This window comes from Exophiala aquamarina (assembly GCF_000709125.1).
Source record: "Exophiala aquamarina CBS 119918 chromosome Unknown aczIA-supercont1.19, whole genome shotgun sequence".
NCBI lineage: Eukaryota > Fungi > Ascomycota > Eurotiomycetes > Chaetothyriales > Herpotrichiellaceae > Exophiala > Exophiala aquamarina.
The window spans coordinates 55926-79921 of record NW_013550569.1 but is presented as its reverse complement, the minus strand read 5'-3'; the positions used below and the strand labels follow the sequence as shown (position 1 = coordinate 79921).

The following is a 23996-nucleotide window of genomic DNA, read 5'->3' as shown; positions in this document are numbered from 1 at the left end:
GATGGGTTGGACGCCGGCGCCTCTAGCACCCCCAACATTCATGGTCAAGAAGTATGTCTGATGCAGTGAGGTTGCTTGAGTGCAAGGAACCAGACGCAGGAGGGTTGAGAAGTGCAGGTACGCAGTCGAGGTCGTGTCGTGAGAAGGTGCGGCGCAGGTGGATTTGGGTTTCCTGGAAAGATGGTTACTGCCCGTATCGTGACTTCCCTTTTGCGTATCGTATCGATGCAACTTGAACTTCACAACCACCTGCGCCCTCTGCACCTCTCCCGTCTTGTCTCCTTCCATCCACCATATACTGCTCGTCTCGCTTCGTCCATTTTGTCTCTCTGGCCTCCGTCCGGGAGGTCATCCTATCTCTATCTCCAATGTAGTCCGCCTCGCCTCCAACTCTGCTCCGAATTCTTCCCACTGCTTCCTTACAAAAGCCCCGCTCCGCAACCGCGATCACAATCACAGCCGCAGCCACAATCGACCAAAGAACACTGTACCGCTCTGGCCATGCCTACCTCTACCACCTGGCGGCATTCTCAAGATCCAGGGACCCTTCGAGTCCACAGTCCTCCCCGCCCATCTACCGACGAGATCGAACCACTCTCGCCCTCACCCGAGCCCTTCCTTGACGTCTCTCTACCAGACCTTAAACCCACGTCTGCTCAAGAGAATGGACATCCCCTCCGAGGCCTTGGCCTCTCTGAAGTCGGAATCTCCGACTCCGCCACCATCACAACCCAGCCCGACCATCTCTACCTGGACCAGAATGGCGCCGCCCATGTTGGCGTCAGGGACGGCGTCCCAGACTCCGCCGCTTCCCAACCACAACAACACTCCTTCTTTGACTCGCCCGTTCCGTCCTTGAGAAACACCCAGGTCGCTCCGGGTAAAGGCCATACACGTTCCGGTTCTACCATCGCAGACTTGGCAAATGCAGCAATAGCCACAAGTCCTGCTCCTGCCCCAGCGGATTCCAGCCCGTTGCCGCACTGGAAGGGAACTTCGCAGTCCGCCTCTCGACCTTCGACCTCCTATATACAACGGTACCTTCACCAAGACAGCATAGACGCCCCTCCGGCGAAGAGGATAAAATCAGAGCGAATAGCTCCCCAGGAGTGGTCTCCGAATGGCGAGCGACCCAGAACGAGCGGCTACGATGATCCCACGAGCATGAAAGATGCACTTTTATTACTTGGCTTGCGGAATGAGACCAACTTCAAGAACAAAACTCCCAGACGCGCCTCGATGAGTACATACACATCAACCCATCCCTGCATTCATTCGCCGCCTCTACGGACATGGGATGCTCAGAGCCGCCTTCCACCACAGGAATTATCTGCCTTTGGAAGTGTATCTCTAGAAATGGCCGATGAAACAGTCCGGCGAGCTCGGGAAGACGAACTCTCAACAACTCAGTCCCAGGTTAACGCCGTACACAAGGCGCTACCTCCGGCCTTCAGCAGCGAGCCCAGCAAGAGAAAGCACTCCAGGGCATCTGAGAGCGTATCCAAGCACCTACATTCGTCGAGGCGGAGAACAGCTGCACCCGGCCAAGGCTCACCTCCTGCAAAGAAGCTGAAGCTTGAGCAAGAGGATCCCGAGGAAGATGTGCGATGCGCAGCTTGTCAACGCATTGAGCCGGACAGGGTGGACGACGATGAAAGGACGCTCTGGATACAGTGTGGCCCTTGCAAACGTTGGTATCATGCTCAATGTGCCGGCTATAGCACCAAAGCAGATGTCGAGGCCGTCAATGCATACGTTTGCATGAGCTGTGAACCTCTACACGGAAAGACCACATATGTGCGCAAATCATCTCGTGCACGACCCAACATTGACTATGATGCTCTGAATCAAGGCTTGGTCAAGTCCTCTATCGAGACGTCTACCCACCATTACATCCAGCCCTTCAAGGAAGACAAATTTACTCTTCTACCCGACGATTTTGCCCGTGTTAGGCCGGAGCTACTTACGGTCGAATTTCTGGAGAACTCTAACGGCATGAAAAGACCCTTTGTTGTTCCAGCCGCTTGGAACCCGCGCTTTGGAGTTCAGGTTCCCTCCGCTGAGGTGGAATCGAATCGGCCGTCGGATTCAGACGACCAGGAACCACACATGGCCTGTGATGCCTTTGGAAATGATGTCAATGACCCTTCAGCAAAGACAGTAGAAATGTCAATGGAGGAGATTATGGACTCTGGGCAGGACCTGCTAGACATGGTAATACCACCAAACTTGACAGTTCGAAGAATCGCCGAGCTATATGGCCCTGATGAGCCTGTGCCTGTGATCGATGTCAAGACACAAGAAACCAAAGGCCAATTTACTCTCCAACAATGGGCTGATTACTATGAACAACCAGGAGATAAGCCTATCCGGAATGTTATCAGCTTGGAGGTTTCACACAGCCCACTTGGGAAGCTCATTCGACGACCAAAAGTTGTGCGTGATCTCGATTTAGAAGATCATGTCTGGGATACGGATATTGAGGCTCGTACCAAGAAAAGGCCGGTGCAATTCTATTGCCTCATGTCGGTAGCCGATAGCTACACAGATTTTCACATCGATTTTGGGGGCTCCTCGGTCTACTATCATATCCTCAAGGGCACAAAGACCTTCTTCTTCATCCCGCCAGAGGATAAATACCTGAAGAAGTATGAGAACTGGTGCAACTCTGATACACAGAACGAAACCTGGCTCGGGAAAGAATGTGAGAATAACTGCATAAGAGTTGATCTTCACGAAGGAGACACCGCATTCATCCCCGCCGGTTGGATCCATTCGGTCTGGACACCCGAAGATAGCCTTGTCATTGGAGGCAACTTTCTCACGCGAATCGACTATGAGATGCAATTGAAAGTCGCCAACATTGAAAAGGCCACGAAGGTCGCCGCTAAATTTCGATATCCCTACTTTCAGAAGGTCATGTGGTACTCGTTGATCAAATACTTGGAAGAAGACCCAGTGCCAGACGAATTACTCCAGGAGTTTCGTGAAGATCCTGAATATGTCTATCTTCGGGCAAATCCTACTTGGCACGAGGTTCAAGATCTCGAAAACGCTGCAGAGCCTGGAAGTCCGGACTACAATGCCAGGTTTTATCCGAAGTCAGAGGTTTCAGGATGGCCGGCTTTGCGGGACTATCTGTACCGAACAGCTCGTATAGACGCTGGTCTTCCTGTGTCGGACATAACCAAGAAGCAAGTTGATGCTGTGAAGGCGTCGATTCCGAAGGGTCATGGGAATCCTCTGACAATGATCAAAGTCTTTGCAATCTGGTGTGCATGGAAAACAGGGAATGTCTCGGCGCCAGACTGGGTGTATTCGGATGGGGCACTGGAAGCCGACAAAGTTGACAAAATGAAAAAGCCAGAAACATTCCGGCTTCCAGGAGAACGAAGCTCGTCTCGACGCGCGGCACAGGCTCAGAATCAGAGCCGCAATTCCCCCCCGATAGAGTCGAGCGTTCCGACCCCGAAGCAGACATCAAGATCCGCCTCTAAGGGAAGTGGACTGCGAGTTGCATGTGAGCCTTGCCGCAAACGTCGAATTAAGTGTCGGCACAAGGCTGGTAGTGACACTTTGGCAAGAACAGCCCCTGAAATCCGACCAAGAAGTTTTTCCAACGCAGATGTAGCGCCAATAGAAATTTGTCACACGAACGGCACGGGCAGCGACCAGATCAGCTCACCAGAGGTGCGATATCCGGAACTGGTTGATAGTGCAGGTGGCGGTGCCTCATTACCCGTACCTGAACCCGGATCATCCTCATCAAAGAAAAGTAGGAGCAAGGCGTGCGAGGAGTGTCGCAAGAGTAAGGTATGTGAACATGGGTTACTGTCTGTGGTCGATTTGGTACTAAAGTATAACAGCGTCGATGTGTGCATGATGAACATGGTCAAGTTGATCCTGCAAAGGCGGCTGAACCAGCCAAGCCGAGGGGATCTACGACCAGTAAACGGTCAGGTCGACTGAGTGATGAAAACGGCCAGAATCCACCTGACCTTAGGACATTAGATGGTTTGATTGATCCAGCGCTGATGAATGGCATCGATGTTGATGTTGAGATGGAAGATGAAGCTGTAGAAGATGACTATCCAGAGGGGCATCATGATGAAACCCAGTCTCGGCTTTCTCGTGAAGACACCAAGATGTCGGAAACAGAAGCAGCCAATCTGCAACTGACCAAAGAGCTAGATGCCGAGCAATTTCCAATCGGCCCTGCACTAAATGGTCCAACTATGGCGCCGGTCAAACCCGAGATGGATCTGATCGAAGACATCAGCGTGGGTGGCAACAGAACTATCGACGGAGCATCGGCTCCGTTGGCCAATGGAGAGGTGTCAACTTCCATGGCGAACAAGACTCGCAATTCGAGAGTGAATGGGGAATCAGGGTCGCCAGTCGCTCCTTCCTCACAGCACTCATCACGGCAACCAAAATCGATTGAACGGTTCTCGGCTGAAGGCACTAAATCACCCAGCAAGGTGCATGCGAAGTCGCCTGCGAAGGATCGGCGAGGGTCAAGTGCAGCGAGTGGACAAACAGTGATGATGAGTGGCAAGAGCCGACGGTCCTCGAGCAACACATCAGGAACGACTCATCAACTTGCAGGCCTGCCATCGAAGCGGAGTGCGTCAGCGGAGGAGTCGGGACGACCAGTCAGCCGGGCAAGTACAGGTGCAGACAGTGACCTGGACGCAGACGAGAGATTTGCGCGGGAGCTTCAGGCAGCAGAGAATGGGCTGAGACGTCGAACTAGCATGAGGGCATAGTATGCAAGGTTAGATTGAGGATGAGGGATGATGGACGAAGGACGAAGGACGACAGGGGCATGGCGTTTAGCATGGCTTGACCTTTTGACGCTGGGAACTGAGGGAACAGAGATTCAGTAAGAGCAAGGCGCTCCGGGAATGATGGGTTGCACTGCGGTCCATGACTTTCTTTTGTGATACTCGGTCACGGTATTTTGGTGAAATTGGGGCCCACAGCTGGAAAAGAAAGAGACGATTTTTCATGGCTCTATAGCTACGTACCCCAGGTCGGTAGGTTGCTGTGGAGTTTGTAGGCTCTGGGGTAGTGTACAAAGTAAGAAAATGGCAGGAGAAATTTCAAGAGTTAGCTGAAGGAGGGCCAGACTCACACAAGTGGACAGATATGGCCGAGCAGAGTTGTTCTGCCATATCATTCAAAAGGACACAATTGTGTGCCACGGTTGAATCGCTTACGTGTACAACCCTCACCAGGTCGGTAGTACGAAATAGATACCTACTGATTAACTACTCGCGTCGCTGGTATGTTTATCGTACACGCTGTACGCAGTATTATACCATGCTGCCCGACTGTGTACGGAATACCCAAATCGTGGGGTAAGATCCGAGATACATTACAGCCAATCGTGCCATGCATGGTCATCGTGATTGTGTCATATTCCCCAGACTCGGTCTCGACTCCCAACGCCGTCTGCTCCCACCACAGGTATCTCGCACCCTCTCCTCATTCATCAGGTCTGCTTGAGCGCGACGATGCATCACACCTCCAGCGACCATGTCCAACTCGTATGATAGCCAGCTCGTACGTCACGCTCCCCCCTCCTGCCAAATCGTCAATCAAGGACGAATTTGTCGTGTCCAACTAACCGCGTTAGGACGCATTTGAACTCTACCACCGACAACGAGCCTCAGAGCCCGACAAACCACGTCCACGTCAAGATGCGGCCAGCAAGGGGTCTGCTCTCGAAGCCCTGGGCCACGGTATCGCGGGTTCAGCAGGCGCAGCACTGTCCAGTGCCGCTCTCTACCCCATCGATCTAATCATCACCCGCCTCCAGCTCCAGCGGCAGCTACGAAGTGATCAGTCCCGGCCGGGAGAAGGCGAATACAAGAGCTTCCTGGATGCGATCGAGAAGATATACAAGAATGAAGGCGGGGTCGCGGGGCTCTATACGGGGATCTTGCAAGATACGGGCAAGACGGTGGCCGATTCGTTCCTCTTCTTCCTCGGCTACAGCTTCTTGCGGGAGAGGAGGCTGGCAGCGAGAGCACATGGAAATGCCAAAGCCAAATCCCTGCCCGCGCTCGAGGAGTTAGGCGTAGGCTTTGTGGCGGGTTGCCTGACCAAGCTGGCCACGACGCCCATCGCCAATATTGTCACACGAAAGCAAGCCGCGGTGCTGTTGGCGGCAAAAGCGAGCAACAATAACGAAAGTGATGGACTTAAAGTGCCGTCCGCAAGGCAGATCGCCCAAGATATCATGCAGGAGAAAGGCATCACGGGCTTCTGGTCCGGATACTCGGCCTCGCTGGTCCTCACGCTGAACCCCTCCATCACATTTTTCCTGTTCGAGACGCTGAAGAGGCTCCTCCTCCCACGGCACCGCAGGGACAATCCTCCGGCTTCCCTTACGTTCTTATTGTCGGCGCTGAGCAAGTCTTGCGCCAGTTCTATCACTTACCCATTCAGTCTGGCCAAGGCGCGTCTGCAGGCGGGGGCGAAGAGGGAGGACCCTGACGAGGAAGAGGTGGTAGATAGGGATGTCGCGAGTGAGAAGGGCCGCAGGGCCGCAAGGGCGAGCGTGTTCAGCACGGTTCTGACCGTCGCCCAGACGGAGGGCGTTACGGCGTTATACGAAGGGTTGCAGGTGGAGGTGGTGCGCGCGTTCTTCAGCCACGGCATGACGATGGTGGTCAAGCAGATCATCCAGCGGTTTCTGGTCAAGGCGTACTACATCATCTCGATTATCCTGGGCCGATATAAGCGCAAGCTCGGGGGATCGAGGCGGCTGGCAGAGCGGGCCAGGAGCAGCGTCGAGTACTACAATCTCGCCATGGCGCGGGCGAGCGAGAGGATTGAGGAGGCGGGCTTGGCGGTCAAGCAGAAGGCTAACGAGACGGCGGAGTTTGTCGGCGAGTATGTGGAGGAAGAAGCGGGTGAATGGCGCGACTTGTATGGTACAACAGGACTGGCGCGATGGCTCGATAGTGGTCGGGATTGAAGGATTGGTGAGTGGAAGGGAGGCTGCGAGGCGAGGCAATAACGTATGATATGACATCTGGGCAAAACGCGAAGCAAAAGCAAAGGACGGGGAATGGAATGGTCGTTGGAAGGCACTTGAAGTGGTGACCATGCCAGTTCAGCGTATAGCAGGTGTTATCTATACGCAACACGTTGACCACCTCGCTTCTCCATCTTCTGCTGTCGTTTGCTCTGCGAGGCCGGCTCTGCACCTCCACCAGCTAGGCCGGCAAACGACGACTTCAATCCGCTAGCGGTTGTAACAGCCGCATAAACAGCATACGCTGGGATGGCAAGGTACAGCCACCACGCCCTGTTTCCAAGGATGGCAACGAGCACAAGATTAATCCACGTCCAGTAGAGAATATCCCACATAAATTCAGTCAACCCTTGAGCGTCCAGGTCTTCCCCGGCACGGCGCAGCGAGCCATCGGGGTTGTAGCTAGGCCGGGCCAGCTTCTCGAGGTAGAACTCGATGAGGAGAGCGGGTGCAGACAGGAAGGAGTAGCGTTTCAGGGATAGGGAAGTGCGCAGGGTGAAGCGCAGGAGTAGGAAGATGCCGTGGATGGCCAGGGTGATTAGGTGGGTTTGCTTGAGGCGCGAGGTGTTGCGCACGGCGAGGGTTTTGGCTGCTTTCTGGGAGTTGAGGAGGGGGGTTAGTCGTTGGGTAGGGGATTGTTGTTGTGATTACCAGGGGGCTGATCATACCTGTGCCATGTCGAGGGATGGTGGAATTCAAAGGGGATGGTGGTGGTGGTGGAGGTGGTGGTGAGCGTAAAGAAATACTAGAGAAATGCATGTGGTTTGCCCGTATGCGGAATACGGACTGGACTGCGGACTGCGGCGGAGTTGGAGGTTGTTCCTCTCGGTGCAGCTGCCTGATTGGGCGGGTGGCTTGTGGCTCCAGCCACAGCGCGCTAGAGACGCCACAGGCTACATCCAATCCGCAAGCAGAGAGGGCAGAGGGCAGAGAGGCAGTTACTGCCAAACAACCAAACAACCAACTCCTTCCTGCCACTTACCATACTCCGTCCTAGTATAGGATTCTGTGCTCGACATCATTCTTTCTCTCCTCCTCTTTCCTGAACATCTCCTTTCTCTCCTCTCTCCTCCCTCTTCCCTCTCCTCCCATACGGTCACGCCTACTTACTACCGCTACCACTACTGTTGCATCCCTAATGCATTAATTCGAATGTCCTTCCCGCGCATTTGTTTGGGGTCTTTTGCGCCTTGCCGCCCTCTTATGACCACCGCGTCTACCGCCACCACCACCGTCATTTCTGTCTGCGCCTGCACCTCCTCCTCCGTCGCCTCAACACCTCGCTCTCTAGACACGTTAATTTACTCATTCATTCCCCTCCAATGGCTCCCACTAATGCCCACATCGCGCAACAACTCCGACAGCTCATCTACTACCACCTCGATAACAATCTACTGAAGAACGCCCTCTTTCTGGCTGCTCGTCTCATCGCCTACGACTCCAGGTCTGCCGAAGCAGCCTACCTCCTCTCATACTGCCAACTACAAGGTGGTTACGTCAAGGCTGCATGGGATTCTTGCCGATCTTTTGCCCTAAGAGGTGCCCATCTCGGCTGTTGCTATATCTTTGCCCAGGCTTCCCTCGAGTTGGGCCGACACGTTGATGGACTGACTGCCTTGGAAAAGAGCAAACCGCTATGGCAGAACCGTAATAATTGGGGCCAACACAATGAATCCCGCCGGCAGCATCTCCCTGACGCCCCGGCTATCTTGTGCCTGAAGGCCAAGTTGTTGAGGGCTCATAAAAACCTCGACCAAGCCGTTGAATGCTGGGCAGCTGCCCTACGGCTGAATCCTTTCATGTGGGATGCGTTCACGGGTCTTTGCGAAGCCGGCGCTACAGTTAGCATTCCTAACCTGTACAATATGTCACCTGAACTCCTCTCCTTGACCCAGATGTCTGTACAATCCTCCCACAAGCTGGACAATCCTTCCTCCGCAGTATCAGAGAAGCTGCCTGCCTCGACTCACCCCCCACCTACCATTTACTCAACTCAAGGCCCACTCGATCCCTTTTTGTCCAATCATAAAGCGAGTGGAACTGTCCAACAAGGAAATTCCGTGCTGTGGGAGAAACTCAATGGTAGTAAAATCAGTGTCAATACTGCCAGCACAGTCCTTGATGAAGAAGTCTCTGCCACCCCTGTCCCGGGAAATGATCTCGATCAAGTTGTCCTGCAAACTCAGTTTCACGATCCCCCGCCCGCTCCTGCGAGGAAAATGAAACCCGCTCCAGACGATCCTTCAGAAGGACCTCCTCGGTGGAAAGCCGGATCAGCACGAGCAAAGGCAAAACCTAAAACAGACGAGATCCTGCAAGATTCGATTCCACCCGTGCCCCCTGTGCCTTCTAAGAGAACAGTCTCGGGCCAGCCCGCCGCCAATAATCATGCCCTGCCTGGCACGTCTGAGGGCACAAGACGCAGCAACAGATTGCTCAACACTACTCGCCCTCCGGGTGCAAGCACCACCGCCGGCAGTAAGATTTCCTCAATAGCCAACACCCTGGGACTTCGTGAAGGTCGAGAAATCAGAAAAGCCAAGGCCCCTGCCATCAAAGGGAGAGTCGCGAACGCTGCCACCGTAGGTAGAGTAGTTAGCGGAAATCGGACCAGGACTGGCTCAACCGACGCAATGGATGTTGACATGAAAGAGCAGAGACCAGTAACGCATCCTCCACCAGTCCCCCCTCTTCCAAACCCCAAAATTCGAGCCGAACTGCATGCAGCCAAGGACATCGAAGCTGTGTCCGCCCTTCTGGACCTTTTTGGGAGGATGGCTTCTGCACAATTGGCCCTTTCCCACTACGACTGTCAGGCGGCGATCCAAGCCTACAATTCACTCCCATCCACCCAGCGCGAGACGCCGTCAATTCTCTCTCAAATTGGCAAGGCCTACTATGAGCAAGGCTCACATGCAGAGGCCGAGAAATTCTTCATTCGCGTACGACAGCTTGCGCCCAATCGTCTTGAAGATATGGAGATTTACTCCACTGTCCTTTGGCATTTGAAATCCGAGATCGAACTTGCCTATCTCGCCCACGAGCTTGTTCAGGTGGACAGGTTGTCTCCTCAAGCCTGGTCAGCCATTGGAAATTCATTCTCGCGGCAGAATGAGCATGAGCAAGCCATCAAGTGCTTCAAACGGTCTACTCAGCTCGATCCCAACTTTGCCTATGGTTATACTCTACAGGGCCATGAGTTTATTCAGAACGAAGAATTCGAGAAGGCTCTAGAAGCCTACCGATCTGCAATTGCTGTAGACGGCCGACATTACAACGCTTGGTATGGTCTTGGTAAGGTCTATGAGAAAATGGGCAAGTGGACCATCGCAGAACAACATTATCGAACTGCCGCAAGGATCAACCCTACGAACGCCGTTCTCGTTTGTTGCATAGGTGTGGTTTTGGAAAAGCTGAAGAATCCTGAACAAGCATTACAAATGTACACTCGGGCTTGTAGCCTTGCTCCGAGCAATGCATTGAGTCGGTTCAAGAAGGCCAGATGTTTGATGAGCTTGGCCCGCCCGAGGGAAGCTCTAGCGGAACTCCTGATATTACGAGACGTGGTCCCCGATGAGCCAAACGTGTGGTTCCTGATGGGTCGACTCTATAAGATCCTACGACTAAAGGCAGAGGCCGTTAGAGCCTTCACCATGGCGCTCAACTTGGATCCTAAGGTAATTGACTGCTGCTCATGTGGTGTGACTGCCACGCTAACCGTATCTAGGCTGCGCAGTATATTAAGGATGCTATGGAAACCCTTGATGATGACGACGAAGACAACTATGACGACGACGAGGAAATGAACTAAGCTGAGCAGTACCCGTTGCCGGAATAGCTTGACACCGTTTGCCAAATAGCCTGCGACATCAATTTGTTCTTGCTGGAGCATATTCCCTTTGGGATTGCGCCCGATTGCGGGGTGATGCACTCTATGCAATGGTGATGGTATATCAGATTTGCGCATTTTGACTTAAACTCCACCTCATCTATGTCTTGCACATGGCTCATGACATCATGGCTTTTAATGATCGATTGGCGATGGACTGGTGAACACCGCTGAGAAGGTTTTACATAAATGTCCACTGGCCCGTTCAATTTGCACTTGTCCGACGATGCCGCAACATATTGACAGAACCCTCTAAGGCGATACCGTCCAGGGGCTTTGCTGTTTTTTGCTTGGAAAAGGGAATGGAATGCCCTTGCATCATGATTGGGGGTGGAACAGCTCTGGAATGGAACCGCATATTGCATTTGAGGTTGCAATTATGGATATTAAAAACTGGGCTCAGTCAGCATGGGTTGGGTATTGCATAGCATGGCTTTGGCGTTCACAATTGAATTTTATATCCCACCTGTTACCAAGGTGAGTGGAGCTAGCAAGCAAGCAGCCTTTCCCAGAACAGTGGTCAGTTGCGGTTGTGGTCTCTCATGCCTGGACTAATATGAGATGAGACGAAAAAATACCAACTTTTGGCCTCTTGAGCAGAAAGACACAAACAGGAACGGCAATGCAAACCGTGATCCTACTTAGGTTGATGACTTGATATAATAACCTCTCCTTCCCCTGGGTTATCGATTTCCTCGCGGCTATGTCTTGAGATTGAGGCTTAGTCAACTGGGAGTCCATAACGGCCTACCTACATGGACAGAAGCAGGACTATGACGGTGCAAAGCTAGCCATTGCTGCTTGCCTCTCGCACGTTTACGATCAGCTCTACCTGATCTAGTAACTCATTAGTTCACTCGTGTTCCACAAACGACACGTTATACCCCATACACAACACTTCAAACACCGTCTATCATCCGAAGTGAACCTCCCTTCGAGTTACATATGAAGGTGGCATGCCATCAATACGATACGGTGTGGATGTCTAGGACGTGCATAAGTTGAATACCCGCTCCACGGCAGACAGACAGAGACAGAGCTGTTAAATGTACACGAGTGCATCACTGGCGCACCTCCTGGATTGATTACTATGTAAAGTACTTAATGTTCAAAGCCCACGCAAGAACACCAACGCCCGCCAGGGAGAGCGGCCGACTAACTGGTTTAAACCACAAAACCACGCGCTTGCACAATACTGCTCGGTGCTGACTCCTTGCGTACAACGTACATACATGTATAGGGGCATATGCAGGATATTTGACTGGCAGATAACCACATAAAGAACGAGCAAGCTAACAAGGGAATAGGTATCGTATCACATTGGCCGCGCCTGGAAACTTTCAAACTTTCACAAACTGAAGCGAACAAACATTGGATGAGACTCTTCGGTGATCAGAAAAGCCTCGGGTCGAGATAGTCTGCGCATTGCCAGGAGGCACCGGAGCCTTGATACACTGGGACGAGCAGCCAAAGGTGGACGAATGGCTCGCATACCACAGCGTTTCACCATAGTTTTTGCTTGTGTGCTTAATAGGCGCGGGGCATGAAATAGGCGCGCCACTGGCTTGGTAGTCCGCGACTTGGAGAGCCATCAATTCCAGGCCTCTTTCGATGAAGTCTTATCAATCCTCCCAGGGTCACTCACAACTCATCCTTCCCATAGTCGGTGGCACTGCTGACCGAGCTCCTGATCACACTCGCCACTTCCTCAATGCTGCTGCTGAGTGCCTCACCCGCATCAGAACCAGTCTCCCCAAGACTACTGGCCATGTTCGCAATGGCACTCTTTGCGCTTTCGACCGCACCGGCGATCTTGGATTGCGCGCTCTCCAAAGCACTTTGTTCGGGACCATAGACTGCCCCACTGAGTTTAGCTTTTACTGTGTCAGCAAGGTTTGCTGCCTCCTCGGTCAGATCATTCACGACCGATCCTGCAGCTGCGATGCTGTCTGCAACAGCTGACGATATCGAACCATACGAGTCCGCAATTCCACTTGTCACAGACTCTACAGCTCCGGTTGAACTTCCATAGATGGCTTGTGAGATAGCATCTTGAGCACTTCGTGCAACATCCGCGAAAGAGCTTTGCGCTGCTTCGGCATACCTTACTTGCGTGCCGTAGATACCCTCAATGATGGCCGAACTTGCGGACGAGTAAGAGTGAGCAGCCGCTGAAGATGCTTGTTCAAATCTTGCCTTGGATGCGCCATAAACCTGTACACTAGCGGCATCCACAACCGCATTCAATTGATGTGTCACCGAATCGAGGATGGACGATACTTCTGGGGTTGGAGTAAAGTAGCTCGAAGCCACCGAGGACATAGAAGAGCCGAGTGAAGAAGCGGAGTCGTAGGCTTCGCTCGCGTAGCTTGATGCCGACGACGCGAGCTCATGGTGATAGCCGGTATAATAAGCAGAGCTGAGTCTACTCAAGGCTGATTCTGTAAAATCAGGTTCTTTTCCGACAATTAGTTCCGACACATACGACTGAATGACCAGGTATTGATCATGCGCAACATCAGTAGCTTGGGCCGAATAGTCCTCTGCTTGCGTGGCGTATCTCTCGTAAAAGGGCTTCGAGCTCCCGTAGACGCGGTCACTGGCTCTGGCCACGAGTTCCTCCCAGTTGTGAGAAGCCTGGCTAGCGATAGACTCGACGGCTCCGGTTGGTGCCCGATAAATGGCCACACTTACAGAAGAAGTCGCCACCATCAACGAAGAGGAAGCCGCAGCAATGGCGGCATCGTACTGGGATGAAAGCTTGTCGAGAACAGTCTGAGCGGGGGACTTTTCTTCTACTCCCAATGCGGAAGAGGCAGATTCCAGCAATGAAGCGAGGTTTGCCGAGGCGGCTGAGACAGCGATCCCATACCGAGAAGATGCCGCATCAAGAGCACTTTGATATACTGGAGCAGGAGTGCCATAGACCGCCACACTGGCAGCGTATGATGCCAAAGATAAAGAAGAGGATGCATTGTCCAGAACGCTAGAGTAAGCCGCCACGGCATCGTCTAATAGACTTTGTGCAGGTGTGGCAGCCGAATTAATTGAGGATTGGTAGGATTCCAGGTTGGTGGAGGCCACAGAGGATGCTGCAGAGTATTGCGAAGCAGCGGCGTCGATCAAGCTTTGATAGGCAGGTTTCGGAGTTCCGTAGGCGGCGGCACTTGCGGCGCTGGAGAGGCAGGTCAAACCCGGTCGAGACTCACCATAGATCGCAGTTGAGGCCGCAGTCACGAAATCGGTATATTGCTCGTGGGCTAAGCCGACAGCAGCATAGTAATTCTTGCGTGCCTCCTCAAGATATCGTTCGTGCGCAGGAGCGGTGGTCATTCCCACCGCAGCCTTTGCTTTAGAGTATTGTGACGATGCAGCAGCCAAAGAATCCTGCAAAGCTGATGAAGCCAAATCCGTCACTAATTCAAGTGGACTCTTAGTTGGAAGGGCATTGGAAACTGCCTCACTAACTGAACTGTATTGTTCATTGGCAGCAATTTGGGCGGCATCGAGCCTGCTGCTCGCGAGGTCTCGAGCACCAGAATATGCGTTCTCAATAGATGAGAGCATCTGCTCATGTATAGGTTTCGGCGTTCCTGAAATTTGACGAGATGCTACAGATTTTGCAGCGGAATAATGCTCTTCTGCGCGGCTGATAGCGTCGCTGTAAAGCGAGCTGGCCTGCTGTAGAACCGACTCCGTGGCAGGAGCTGGGGTTCCAAAAATCACGGAGCTTGCTGCTTGTACTGCTTGTTCATAGGTATGAGAAGCTCCGTCAACGATGCTCTCTCCTGGACTGCGAGGAGCACCGTACAGCACACTGGAGGCTGCTGATAGAGCACTGGCGTATTGTTCACTTGCAACGGATGTCATGCTTTGGACAGTACCCTGTTTGGTGCCATACAATGCTTCTGAGACTGCACGTGTAACTTCAGCATAGCTATCGCCAGCTTCGTTGACGACTTGCTGTAGCTGTTCCGAGAAGGTTCCGCCCTCGTCATTGTCAAAAACATCGTCCAAGATCGCATTCGAACCTTTGACTTCCTGGGCCATGGCACCTGCAAAGACCGATGAGACATGAGAGGTGGCTGCGTCAACTTCAGTTGATGCTGACTCGAGGACGCCGTCAAGAGTTTCACTGGTAAGTGATGAAAGGCTCCCTGACGTGGAAGCGGCTTCATTTGATAGTGAGGATGTAGTGGTTGCAATATTGCTAGTCGTAGAGTCACCCTGTTCCTGGAGATCCTCTGTCAACGAAGATGCTGCTTCGGTGGCTTCCAAAGCCATTGACTCGACGGAGCCGGTACTAGTGGCAGGAATCGCTGATGATTCAGACGTATAGACAGACTCTGCGATGGAGCTGGCCCTTGACAACAGAGGATCGGGTGAGCCCTTGGGGATTGGAACACTGATGGAGGACGCCGATCCAATGATACGCTGCGCAAAGTCGTTCGCCTCGTAGGCTACCAGGAGGGTGCCAGTGGTGGAACCTTCAATAGCGGAGGAAGCAGAAGACAGAGCGCCCGAAGCGGCGTCAGTAGCGCCAGATGCAACAGAACTAGCGGCACCTTTAAGCTCAGCTGCAAGGCTGGAGGCTGCAGATTGGGCCTCGACGGGAATCATGTGGGTTTCGAAGTCTTCCGAAGCATCCCTCGCTTTGAGCTTCCATTGAGCAACTGCTTTAAGCCTGATGAGCTCCTTGGCGGCGTCTTCAGTAATGGCCATGCTCTCCTCTAAGATTTGTTGAGCAGCAACAATAGCAGCTTCCGCATCGGGATGGGCCAGTGCAACACTACTGACCTCCTGCTTCCATTCATCTAGTTGCACCCGTACAGCATGGTACTTTTCCCAGTGCTTATAGGTAACACCCTCCATCCAGGCCCACCGAAGGCCGATTTCTTGAAGTCCCAGATCTTTGATACCATCGAGAACTTCTAGTGTGGATGCAGAGGCGGCAGCGAGTCTCTGTATGAGGCCTCTCTCAAAGACCTGCTGCCAGTCTCGGACCTTTTTGGCTCGATCCTTAATCTCGACGCCAGAAGCCCTGATGCCACCCAAGATGTTCTCGGCTGCCTTGCGAATCTCTTCAGGGCTTGCATCGTCGGGGAGAGAGCCAATTATTGATTGGATATTGGACTTGACATTCTCGATCTCGTTGACTGTGGTTTTCTCCAGGGCATTGGCCAGACCTCTGCCGAGATCGTCCAGGTCACTCTTGACCAGGCTGGAGATGATATCCTCTGCTCTCTCGCGCAAATCATCACTTGCCTTATCGGCGGCAACAGCGAATTTATTTTGCCAATTGATTAGGTCTTCTGCGATTTTCTCGGGGGTGGCAGTTTCATAAGTCGGCCTGACTGGCGCTTGGGCAGTAGAAGAGGCTTGGTCAGCTTCGGTTTCGGTGGGGGAGTCCTCATCGTCAGTCTCAAACAGGGCGTATACATCGTCCAGGCCAGTGGCTGCAGCGAGTGGGGCGGTGGTTAGGGAAGGGTCTGTTGTAATATCGACTTGATCGATAGCTCCCTTGAGTTTCCGACTCTCTTGGTATTTGGCAATTCTCTCATTGATCATGACCAACTGAGGCCTGACATTATGGATGTAGAGGCCTTTGAGCAGTGGCCAGAGGGTGCCATCGACGAAAATAACAAGGTCGGACCAAGTGTGCCTCGCCAGAGGGTATGCGGTGGTGAGGATGAAATCTTGAGAGAAAGAGTAGGTCTGTTGCAGATATGGCCTCGAGTGCCGCAAGAAAGGGAGGAGATATTCCCGGTGGGCTTGAAGAATTGTATCCTTGCAAGAGGTATAGTAAGGGCCGATCAGATTGATGAGCTGGTCGACGTGTGGAGCGAGGTGTGCATCGTAAAGAAGAAAGGCCTGATTCTGGGCGAGGTGCAGCTGGGGGACAACTGACTTCTCCCACTGGGCCTGTCCGTAGGTCTTTGCTGTCTGGAGCTGGGGAGCGGCGTACTTTTCATAGTTCAAGCTGGCAACGATGGATGCTGGACGGACGACTCTTCTGTAAACTAGCTGGGTATAAGGCTGAGCAATGTCCACATATGGGGCGGCATAAGTGTCGTAGTAGGGTTGTAGATGAGGCTGTAGATACTGCTTGGTGGAGAAGTACGGTTTACAGACTCGAGGGGAGGAGTCGGTCAGGGCGTCGGGAGAGGAGGGGCAGCGGAAGATAACTGTCAGTAAAGCATACCAGATGGTCAATCTAGGCAAGATGTTAGATGTGTCGGTAATCGGGGGGAACGGAATACCTGGCGAGGTTGTTGAACAGCCATCCGGACCAGCTTCTGCGAAGTCGGGAGGAAGACGTCCGCTTGGATGAAGAGGTTGTAGAGATGATGGGATGGCCGTTGAGATTTCCGTTCACCTGTCCATTGGGCCCATCCTTGACGTTTTGAACTGGCCTGCCGTTCTCGGCGACTGCCATGGCAGCGGGGCAGGATTGCTGAAATGCAGTTCAGTCCAAAAGGCCAGGGAGTCAACAATCAGCTTGGGAGAGAGATCTTGAGGCGATGATGGTCAGGGAGAGGGGAAGGACCGAGCCAGGACCGACAAGGGCCTGAGGGGGATTGATGGTATCCGTATCCCAATTTGCAGGTTAGAGGAAGACAAGATTGATGAATAGAGGGTAGAACGTGGAGATGTACAGTAGAGCGATGTGCAGTTGCTAAGGTGCAGGTAGAGATGGGAGCATGTTTTAATTAGGTAGGTAACTAGTGTATGACCAAATTGGAGGTTTTTGTGGAGGCGATACGGAGTGGTACCTCCTTCCCAAATTCCCACTCCTACTAGCACGGAGTATGCAACTACCTAGCTTGATCCCGAATAGACAATCTTAGCTACGAGTACCTGGTCTCAACAAGTACTCGTACTCGAAGAGCAGGGAAGTGCAACAGCCACAACGTCACCCTCTCCAGTCCTTTGCCTCGATCCTGGTCATGATCTCGGTCTTGGCCGACATGGAGGCCAAAACCTGAATTGTCACAGAACTTGACCACATGCCAGTCCTCTTTCCTTCAGCAACACCACGTGGCTTACGGATAATCGTTGTTCCGACCGTTGATCACGTGCCACGTCATCCCTGCACGTGACTGCTCTCCGCGGTCCATCTGCATCCTCACGTTTCTCTCTACCCCCAGAAGCATTCTTTTGTCAATTGTCTCCTACTTCAACTCTTCATTGCATATCGACAAACCCCATCCTATCTGTCTCGGCCTTAGGTATCCCTCGTCCTGTGACCCCTATCTGCTATCGCCACAACCGCCAATGGCCTAATCCTTTCTCCCATCGTCATGCAACCCGTTCCCTCATCCCTCCTCTTCCCTCTAGTATCACTCCGCCTTTGCCGCCAACATGTCCTTCGACTTCCATGACGTCCGGCCCTTTCCTCTTGACCGCATTGGAGACAGACAGGCCACTGACGAAGATGCCCAGGAACATTGTCGCATCTGCCGTGGCGAAGCCTCTCCCCACCAACCCCTCTACTACCCTTGCAAATGCAGTGGCAGCATCAAGTTTGTTCACCAGGAGTGTTTGAAAGAATGGCTCTCGCATTCTCAGAAGAAATACTGTGAGCTTTGCAAGACGTCCTTCCGATTCACCAAACTCTACGATCGGTCCATGCCACACACTCTGCCTTTCCCCCTGTTTCTGCATCAGATCACGAGGCATGCCCTCTCCGCTTTCCTGCGACACACCCGCTACCTGCTGGTCGGTCTGGTATGGTTGTGCTGTCTGCCGTGGTCTATCAGGCAGATATGGCGTGGATTGTTCTGGCTGGCCGATGGGAATTGGCTGGACGAACAGGACATCCTCTTGGAACAGAACGCTACTCTCATTTCCAGCGTTACCCTCGATCCTGTACAACCGACACTCGAGATGACCCCGTCCTTTGAAAGGCTCAATTTCGTCCTGCCGCCCATGCAACTCTCCCTCGCCGATATCACACGCGCCGCCTTCAGCCAAGGCCTTATTGGGAGAATGCTCCAACTCATCTTCACACTCCTCATTCCAACCTCAACATCAACCAACGCGAGCCCCTCTTCTCACGCGCCGACCTCACACCGTTCGCCCTCTCTTCTCTCCGACGTCCAATTCCTGGCCAATTGTTCCGCTGTCCCTGCCATCAACCACCTGACCCTCGACGTGGTCGAGGGCCAGCTGATATGCATTTCGCTTGTAACCGCATTCATCCTAGTGTTCTTGATTCGCGAGTGGGTCATCAACCAGCAGCCTATTCATAACATGCCAGATCTTGATGGCCATGACAATCCCGTCCCTCCACCCGCTCCCGTCGACCTCAACGCTCCTCCAATGCAGAGGCTCCGTCGCCAAAACCCTCGCCGTGACCAGGAACCACACGCAGACCGGGCCCCGGTTGACCAAGCACCGCGTCCTATAGCAATACCCAGACTCCGCAGAGCTCTTACAGATGATAATCTTCTGAATGATATTCATGCCGATCCTCTCGAACGTCCTGGCATGTCCGTCAGATCTGAAAGCCTGATCGCTGACCCATCTGCACGAGCGGAGACCCGTTCCACAAATGACTTTGGGGACAGTCCAACCTTGTTTCAGGAGTCCGACTCCCCGTCTTTTAGCCGAAGGGCCTTGAGCAACTCTATCATCGTCCAGCGTGAGGTCGAAATCGTCCCAGGGAGTGATGCGGGTGCCCCCGAGCACGATTCCCTTGCTCATGATCTCGGCGATGAAGCTCAATTGGCCGATTTTGTTGACCCTTCCTTGTTCCTGCCAGACTCGTCGAATTCCTCCCACCCAGATTCTGCTTCCTTCGAAGCACATGCAATGCTTCAGCGTTCACTCGACTACGTCGATCCTGAACAGGACCAAGAAGAGAATTCTATCATGTTTGACGCTGATCTCGACAACTCCAATGGTGCGGTCACGAATAGTGCCAGTGAAGACCCAGACTCGGGTATTGCTGGAAGTTCATCCACAACCTCCACCGGAGCACCCGATACTCCTGCTCCTCCTGAAGAGTCCCGCCTGCAGAAGATCTCGGCATGGCTATGGCATGTCGATGACCAACAACGAGCTCCTCGGCGTCCCGAGACTCGAGATATGGAACGCATTGTCGAAAACCTACTCGATGAAGCTCCTTTTGTTCCTAATCCACATCAAGAACAACCGGGGATTCTACCTCCTGTGTTGGAAGCTCCAGTACCACCCGCTAGAGAGCCAGCGGATGTCCACGATCCCAATGCTGCAGATGATGCTGATGACATAGATGGGATTCTTGAGCTGCTTGGAATGGAAGGACCTCTCTTCGGAATGGTGCAGAACGTTGTCTTCAGCCTCTTTCTCATCACTATCACCCTGTCGGCCAGTGTCTGGTGTCCATATGTCTGGGGCAAAATTGCACTCTTATTTATCTCCAACCCAGTGGGGATGCTGATCAAAGCTCCCCTCTTTGTCCTATCTCGCGCAGCCGATCTCGTGGTCGATGTCATTTTCTTTGCCGCTGGAATCGCTGGAATCATGCTCAATGCATCTCTCAGGATCATACAGACTAGCGTTACACCTTTGTTTCCTGGTGCTAGCAACCTCGTGGACCTGGGTGCTGTCCACGATTTCACGTTGGAGTTCAGCCAAAAGAGCAGCACGCGGTTGCAGAAGACCCTGGTTGGGGCCATGCTGAATCTGAAACCCGATCTCCCGACATTTTCTGTCTTATCTCATCACGCTCTGATATCTTTGAAGGCATCTTTCTCTAGGACAGTGCTCTGGACCGCTTCGTGCATCCTCCGAGCTCGCGCATGGGCTGTCACCACGCCACTCTCGGTTGGCTCGGTTCTCTCTGGTTTCCTCGGTCTTAGTCGATCGATTCCTGGCGCTTTGACAGCCACGCGCATTTTTTTCCAGTCGAATTTCCAGGACTTATATTCCTTTGGGACCGGCTTCGATCTGGGTTCGTCGGCAAGGCGCGCGCCTATCGATAGCTCTCTTGTGGCCTGGGGTACCGAGGACAGGATTATCACCATCATTATCGGCTATGCATTTTTTGCAGCAGCTGGAGTGATCTTCCTTGAGCTTGCACACCTCATACTTGGCCTCAGAGATGACGAAAAGGTTGAGGGATATTTTGCGGATTGCTTGCGACAAGCTGGTGGGGTGATGAAGGTTATTGTCATCATAGGCATTGAGATGCTTGTTTTCCCACTGTATTGTGGGCTGCTCCTCGATGTTGCCCTGCTGCCACTGTTTGCGAATGCCACATTGACTAGCCGTATCACCTTTTTGATACGGGCACCTTTCACGGGGATATTTATTCATTGGTTCATCGGGACTTGTTATATGTTTCACTTTGCATTGTTTGTTGGAATCTGCCGCAAAATTCTTCGAAAGGGAGTCTTGTACTTCATCCGCGACCCGGATGACCCTACCTTTCATCCAGTTCGCGATGTTCTTGAGCGCCCTATTCCTACGCAACTCGGTAAAATCGCATTTTCGGCGCTCGTATACGGTGGCCTGGTCATGCTCTGCTTAGGTGGCGTTGTCTGGACACTAGAATGGATTGGTGGTGTTCTTCCGATTCAATGGGCAACCCCCGAGCCAAAGTTGGCTTTTCCCGTCGATGTCATTTTCTACAACCTCATGTTGCCTTTGATCCTGCGGAAAGTTGACCCATCCAAAAGATTCACCGCTCTATATGAGTGGTGGTTTCGATCATGTGCCAAAGGATTAAGACTCACGGCATTCCTTTTTGGAGATGATCGTGAAGAGGAAAAGACCGGGAAGGGATGGCCGAAGCCTTTCTCCCGTGCAGAAGTCCAACCTTCCGACACCAATTCCCCTCAAAATGGTACTTTCGTGAGGGCACCCGCTTCGGACTCGGTTCGGATCCCCCGGGGTCAAAACGTGTTCTTGGAAGTCAACGAGCGCAACGAGCGCGTTGATGGTCTGCCTGACCCCGACATAGGTATACATGGCAAGATAGATAAGCGATTCGTCACAGTATATCTGCCTCCAAACTTCCGGTCGAGAATTGCTGCTTTCATCCTTCTCCTGTGGCTCTTCGCTGCTTCAACCGGCGTTGCCACTACGATTGGTCCATTGCTACTTGGCAGGACGATCATGCGGTGGATATCGAAGTCTGAGCTAGCCCCTAATGATTTGCACGCCTTCACTCTGGGGATTCACATCTTCACTCTCGCAATCTGTTGCGTCACGTTTTCAAAACCAGCCTGGGACTACCTCCGGAAAAAATCACTCTACTTGTTCGGCCACAGCAAAGATGCGCTTATCCAAATGGTTAGCTTCTCAAAATACGTCTCTGGCTTAATCTATTTAGGGACCTTTACTGCTGTTGTTCTTCCTTGTGTGTTGAGCACTATAATCGAGCTGTACCTCCATGTACCCTTGTTTACATACCTAGACTCGGGGAACCAACTGTCCAAAGCCGGTATTGGTGGGTCTTCGAATGGTCAGAGAGCGACTATCTTCATCCTTCAGACTTGGACCATCGGACTGTTGTATCTCCGTCTGTGCCGAAGGCTCTTCCTTAATTATGTTGCACCAGACTCTCAAGCCAGCATTGCTCTTCGCGCCATTTTTCGGGACGGCGTTTGGCGACCTGATGTTCAATTGGCAAGCCGAGCATTTGTGCTCCCCGCGACTTTCATTTGCTTTATATTACTAGCAACTCCATTGGCGGCTGCGAAGCTTGCCATTAGTGCTTTGCGAGTCGAGGAGGCCGGGGCGCAGACAAGAATATATCGTGCTGCATACCCTACCCTCCTAGGCACTTGTCTTGTTTGGTATGCTATTTGGATATTACAGCGCCAGATCGCAAATTGGAGGGCTAAAATCAGGGATGAGGTATACTTGATTGGTGAGAGGTTGCACAACTTCCACGACGGAAAGCCTGAAATGAGTGTGAACAAAACGGGGAAAGAGATGTACCTGTGAACATGAGCTTAGAGATGACACCATTCCATATTGAACAAACCGACATGGCTTTATTGATAGCTATGATAGCTGAACATTAAGGGAGGCTCAATAGAGGTTTTATTTACTTGATATTCACTTATCACTTGTACAAGTCAGTAATTGTGAACCTCTAATAGTGTGTGCAACACAGGCTTCCAGAACCTGTGACAGGTTCCACTTCCCCTCGCAAAGTCTAATCATGGCAACGCCCCTCTGTGAACTATTGGGCAACTTTAGATTGAAGCGGACTATGGAGAGGTACGGCTACAGCGACGATTTGACGGTTCGTCGCATTAATCAGTCCCTCTTATCTTTTCTGTTAAGTGCATGTCACGGGTGACGATGAGGCTGTGGGCGCTAAGCAGAACGGAAACACGTCTTAGATATAGATTGAATAAATACGCTGCTTCCCATTGCATGAATTTGGGTTTTGTAATTCCCAATATGCCGAAATTGGAAATAGCATTTCTCCCAGAGAGGAGCCTTATCCATCGCCATCAAGACTAAAAATCGAAGAATTGCGAAAGATTATGCCAAGCTGGGGAGAAACTTTGGCTTCGAGAGCTCATCTAAACGTCGACATTGCGGCATGCCGATCACAGCCTGGAGTGACGATTGTACAATGCGGAGGTTTGCAGTCACCTAACTAGAAAATTGCTCCTCATGGCTGTCAGTTCCATTTGAATGCCGCTGATTAATACGTTTCAACACGGAGCCCCTCGGTCTTTCAGCACCGTAAGCAAGCCGCTCAGTCGATATCCCAAATCAGCAAAGCTTGGGATGCAGATTACAATTCACATTGATTCTCGGGGGACGGCAGAGCTTCGATGGTTCCATTACCGACCTCAATCCTTTTTACTTCTCTTGACACAGCGGTGCCAATCCGTGCAACCTTACCGCCGAGATGAAAGCTTCCGCTGGGACCAAGACAAGCGTGAAGCAGGCCAAGGGCTTGGGAGAGAACAACAAGGATCTTAGCCAAACGCCGTTGCATCATCGGTCGGGGAATGATCCAATCAAGTGCACGTGGCGCCTTGTATCTCTTGTGGCGGATGCTTGGACAAGACGTTCCATCGCTTACTCCTCCTTCCATGGAGAATA

At 52.4% G+C, this 23996-nt stretch overlaps 6 protein-coding genes across 6 annotated transcripts; 4 read left to right on the top strand and 2 right to left on the bottom strand.

The window, feature by feature from the left end:
* Positions 1 to 501: 501 nt before the first annotated feature.
* Positions 502 to 4769, top strand: A1O9_11713 (uncharacterized protein; the record flags this gene model as incomplete). The annotated part of the gene is made up of 2 exons (XM_013399223.1): positions 502 to 3813; positions 3867 to 4769. 2 exons carry the CDS (start codon positions 502 to 504, stop codon positions 4767 to 4769), a joined length of 4215 nt encoding a protein of 1404 aa, XP_013254677.1.
* Positions 4770 to 5541: 772 nt separating this feature from the next.
* On the top strand, positions 5542 to 6988 carry A1O9_11712 (uncharacterized protein; the record flags this gene model as incomplete). Its single annotated transcript, XM_013399222.1, has 2 exons — positions 5542 to 5568; positions 5642 to 6988. The coding sequence occupies 2 exons, from the start codon at positions 5542 to 5544 to the stop codon at positions 6986 to 6988; spliced, it is 1374 nt and encodes a 457-aa protein (XP_013254676.1).
* Positions 6989 to 7143: 155 nt separating this feature from the next.
* On the bottom strand, positions 7144 to 7725 carry A1O9_11711 (uncharacterized protein; the record flags this gene model as incomplete). The annotated part of the gene is made up of 2 exons (XM_013399221.1): positions 7144 to 7644; positions 7717 to 7725. 2 exons carry the CDS (start codon positions 7723 to 7725, stop codon positions 7144 to 7146), a joined length of 510 nt encoding a protein of 169 aa, XP_013254675.1.
* Positions 7726 to 8370: 645 nt separating this feature from the next.
* On the top strand, positions 8371 to 10859 carry A1O9_11710 (uncharacterized protein; the record flags this gene model as incomplete). Its single annotated transcript, XM_013399220.1, has 2 exons — positions 8371 to 10725; positions 10776 to 10859. 2 exons carry the CDS (start codon positions 8371 to 8373, stop codon positions 10857 to 10859), a joined length of 2439 nt encoding a protein of 812 aa, XP_013254674.1.
* A 1719-nt stretch (positions 10860 to 12578) lies between these two features.
* On the bottom strand, positions 12579 to 17373 carry A1O9_11709 (uncharacterized protein; the record flags this gene model as incomplete). Its single annotated transcript, XM_013399219.1, has 2 exons — positions 12579 to 17151; positions 17198 to 17373. 2 exons carry the CDS (start codon positions 17371 to 17373, stop codon positions 12579 to 12581), a joined length of 4749 nt encoding a protein of 1582 aa, XP_013254673.1.
* A 926-nt stretch (positions 17374 to 18299) lies between these two features.
* Positions 18300 to 22874, top strand: A1O9_11708 (uncharacterized protein; the record flags this gene model as incomplete). Its single annotated transcript, XM_013399218.1, has 1 exon — positions 18300 to 22874. One exon carries the CDS (start codon positions 18300 to 18302, stop codon positions 22872 to 22874), a length of 4575 nt encoding a protein of 1524 aa, XP_013254672.1.
* Positions 22875 to 23996: the final 1122 nt, after the last annotated feature.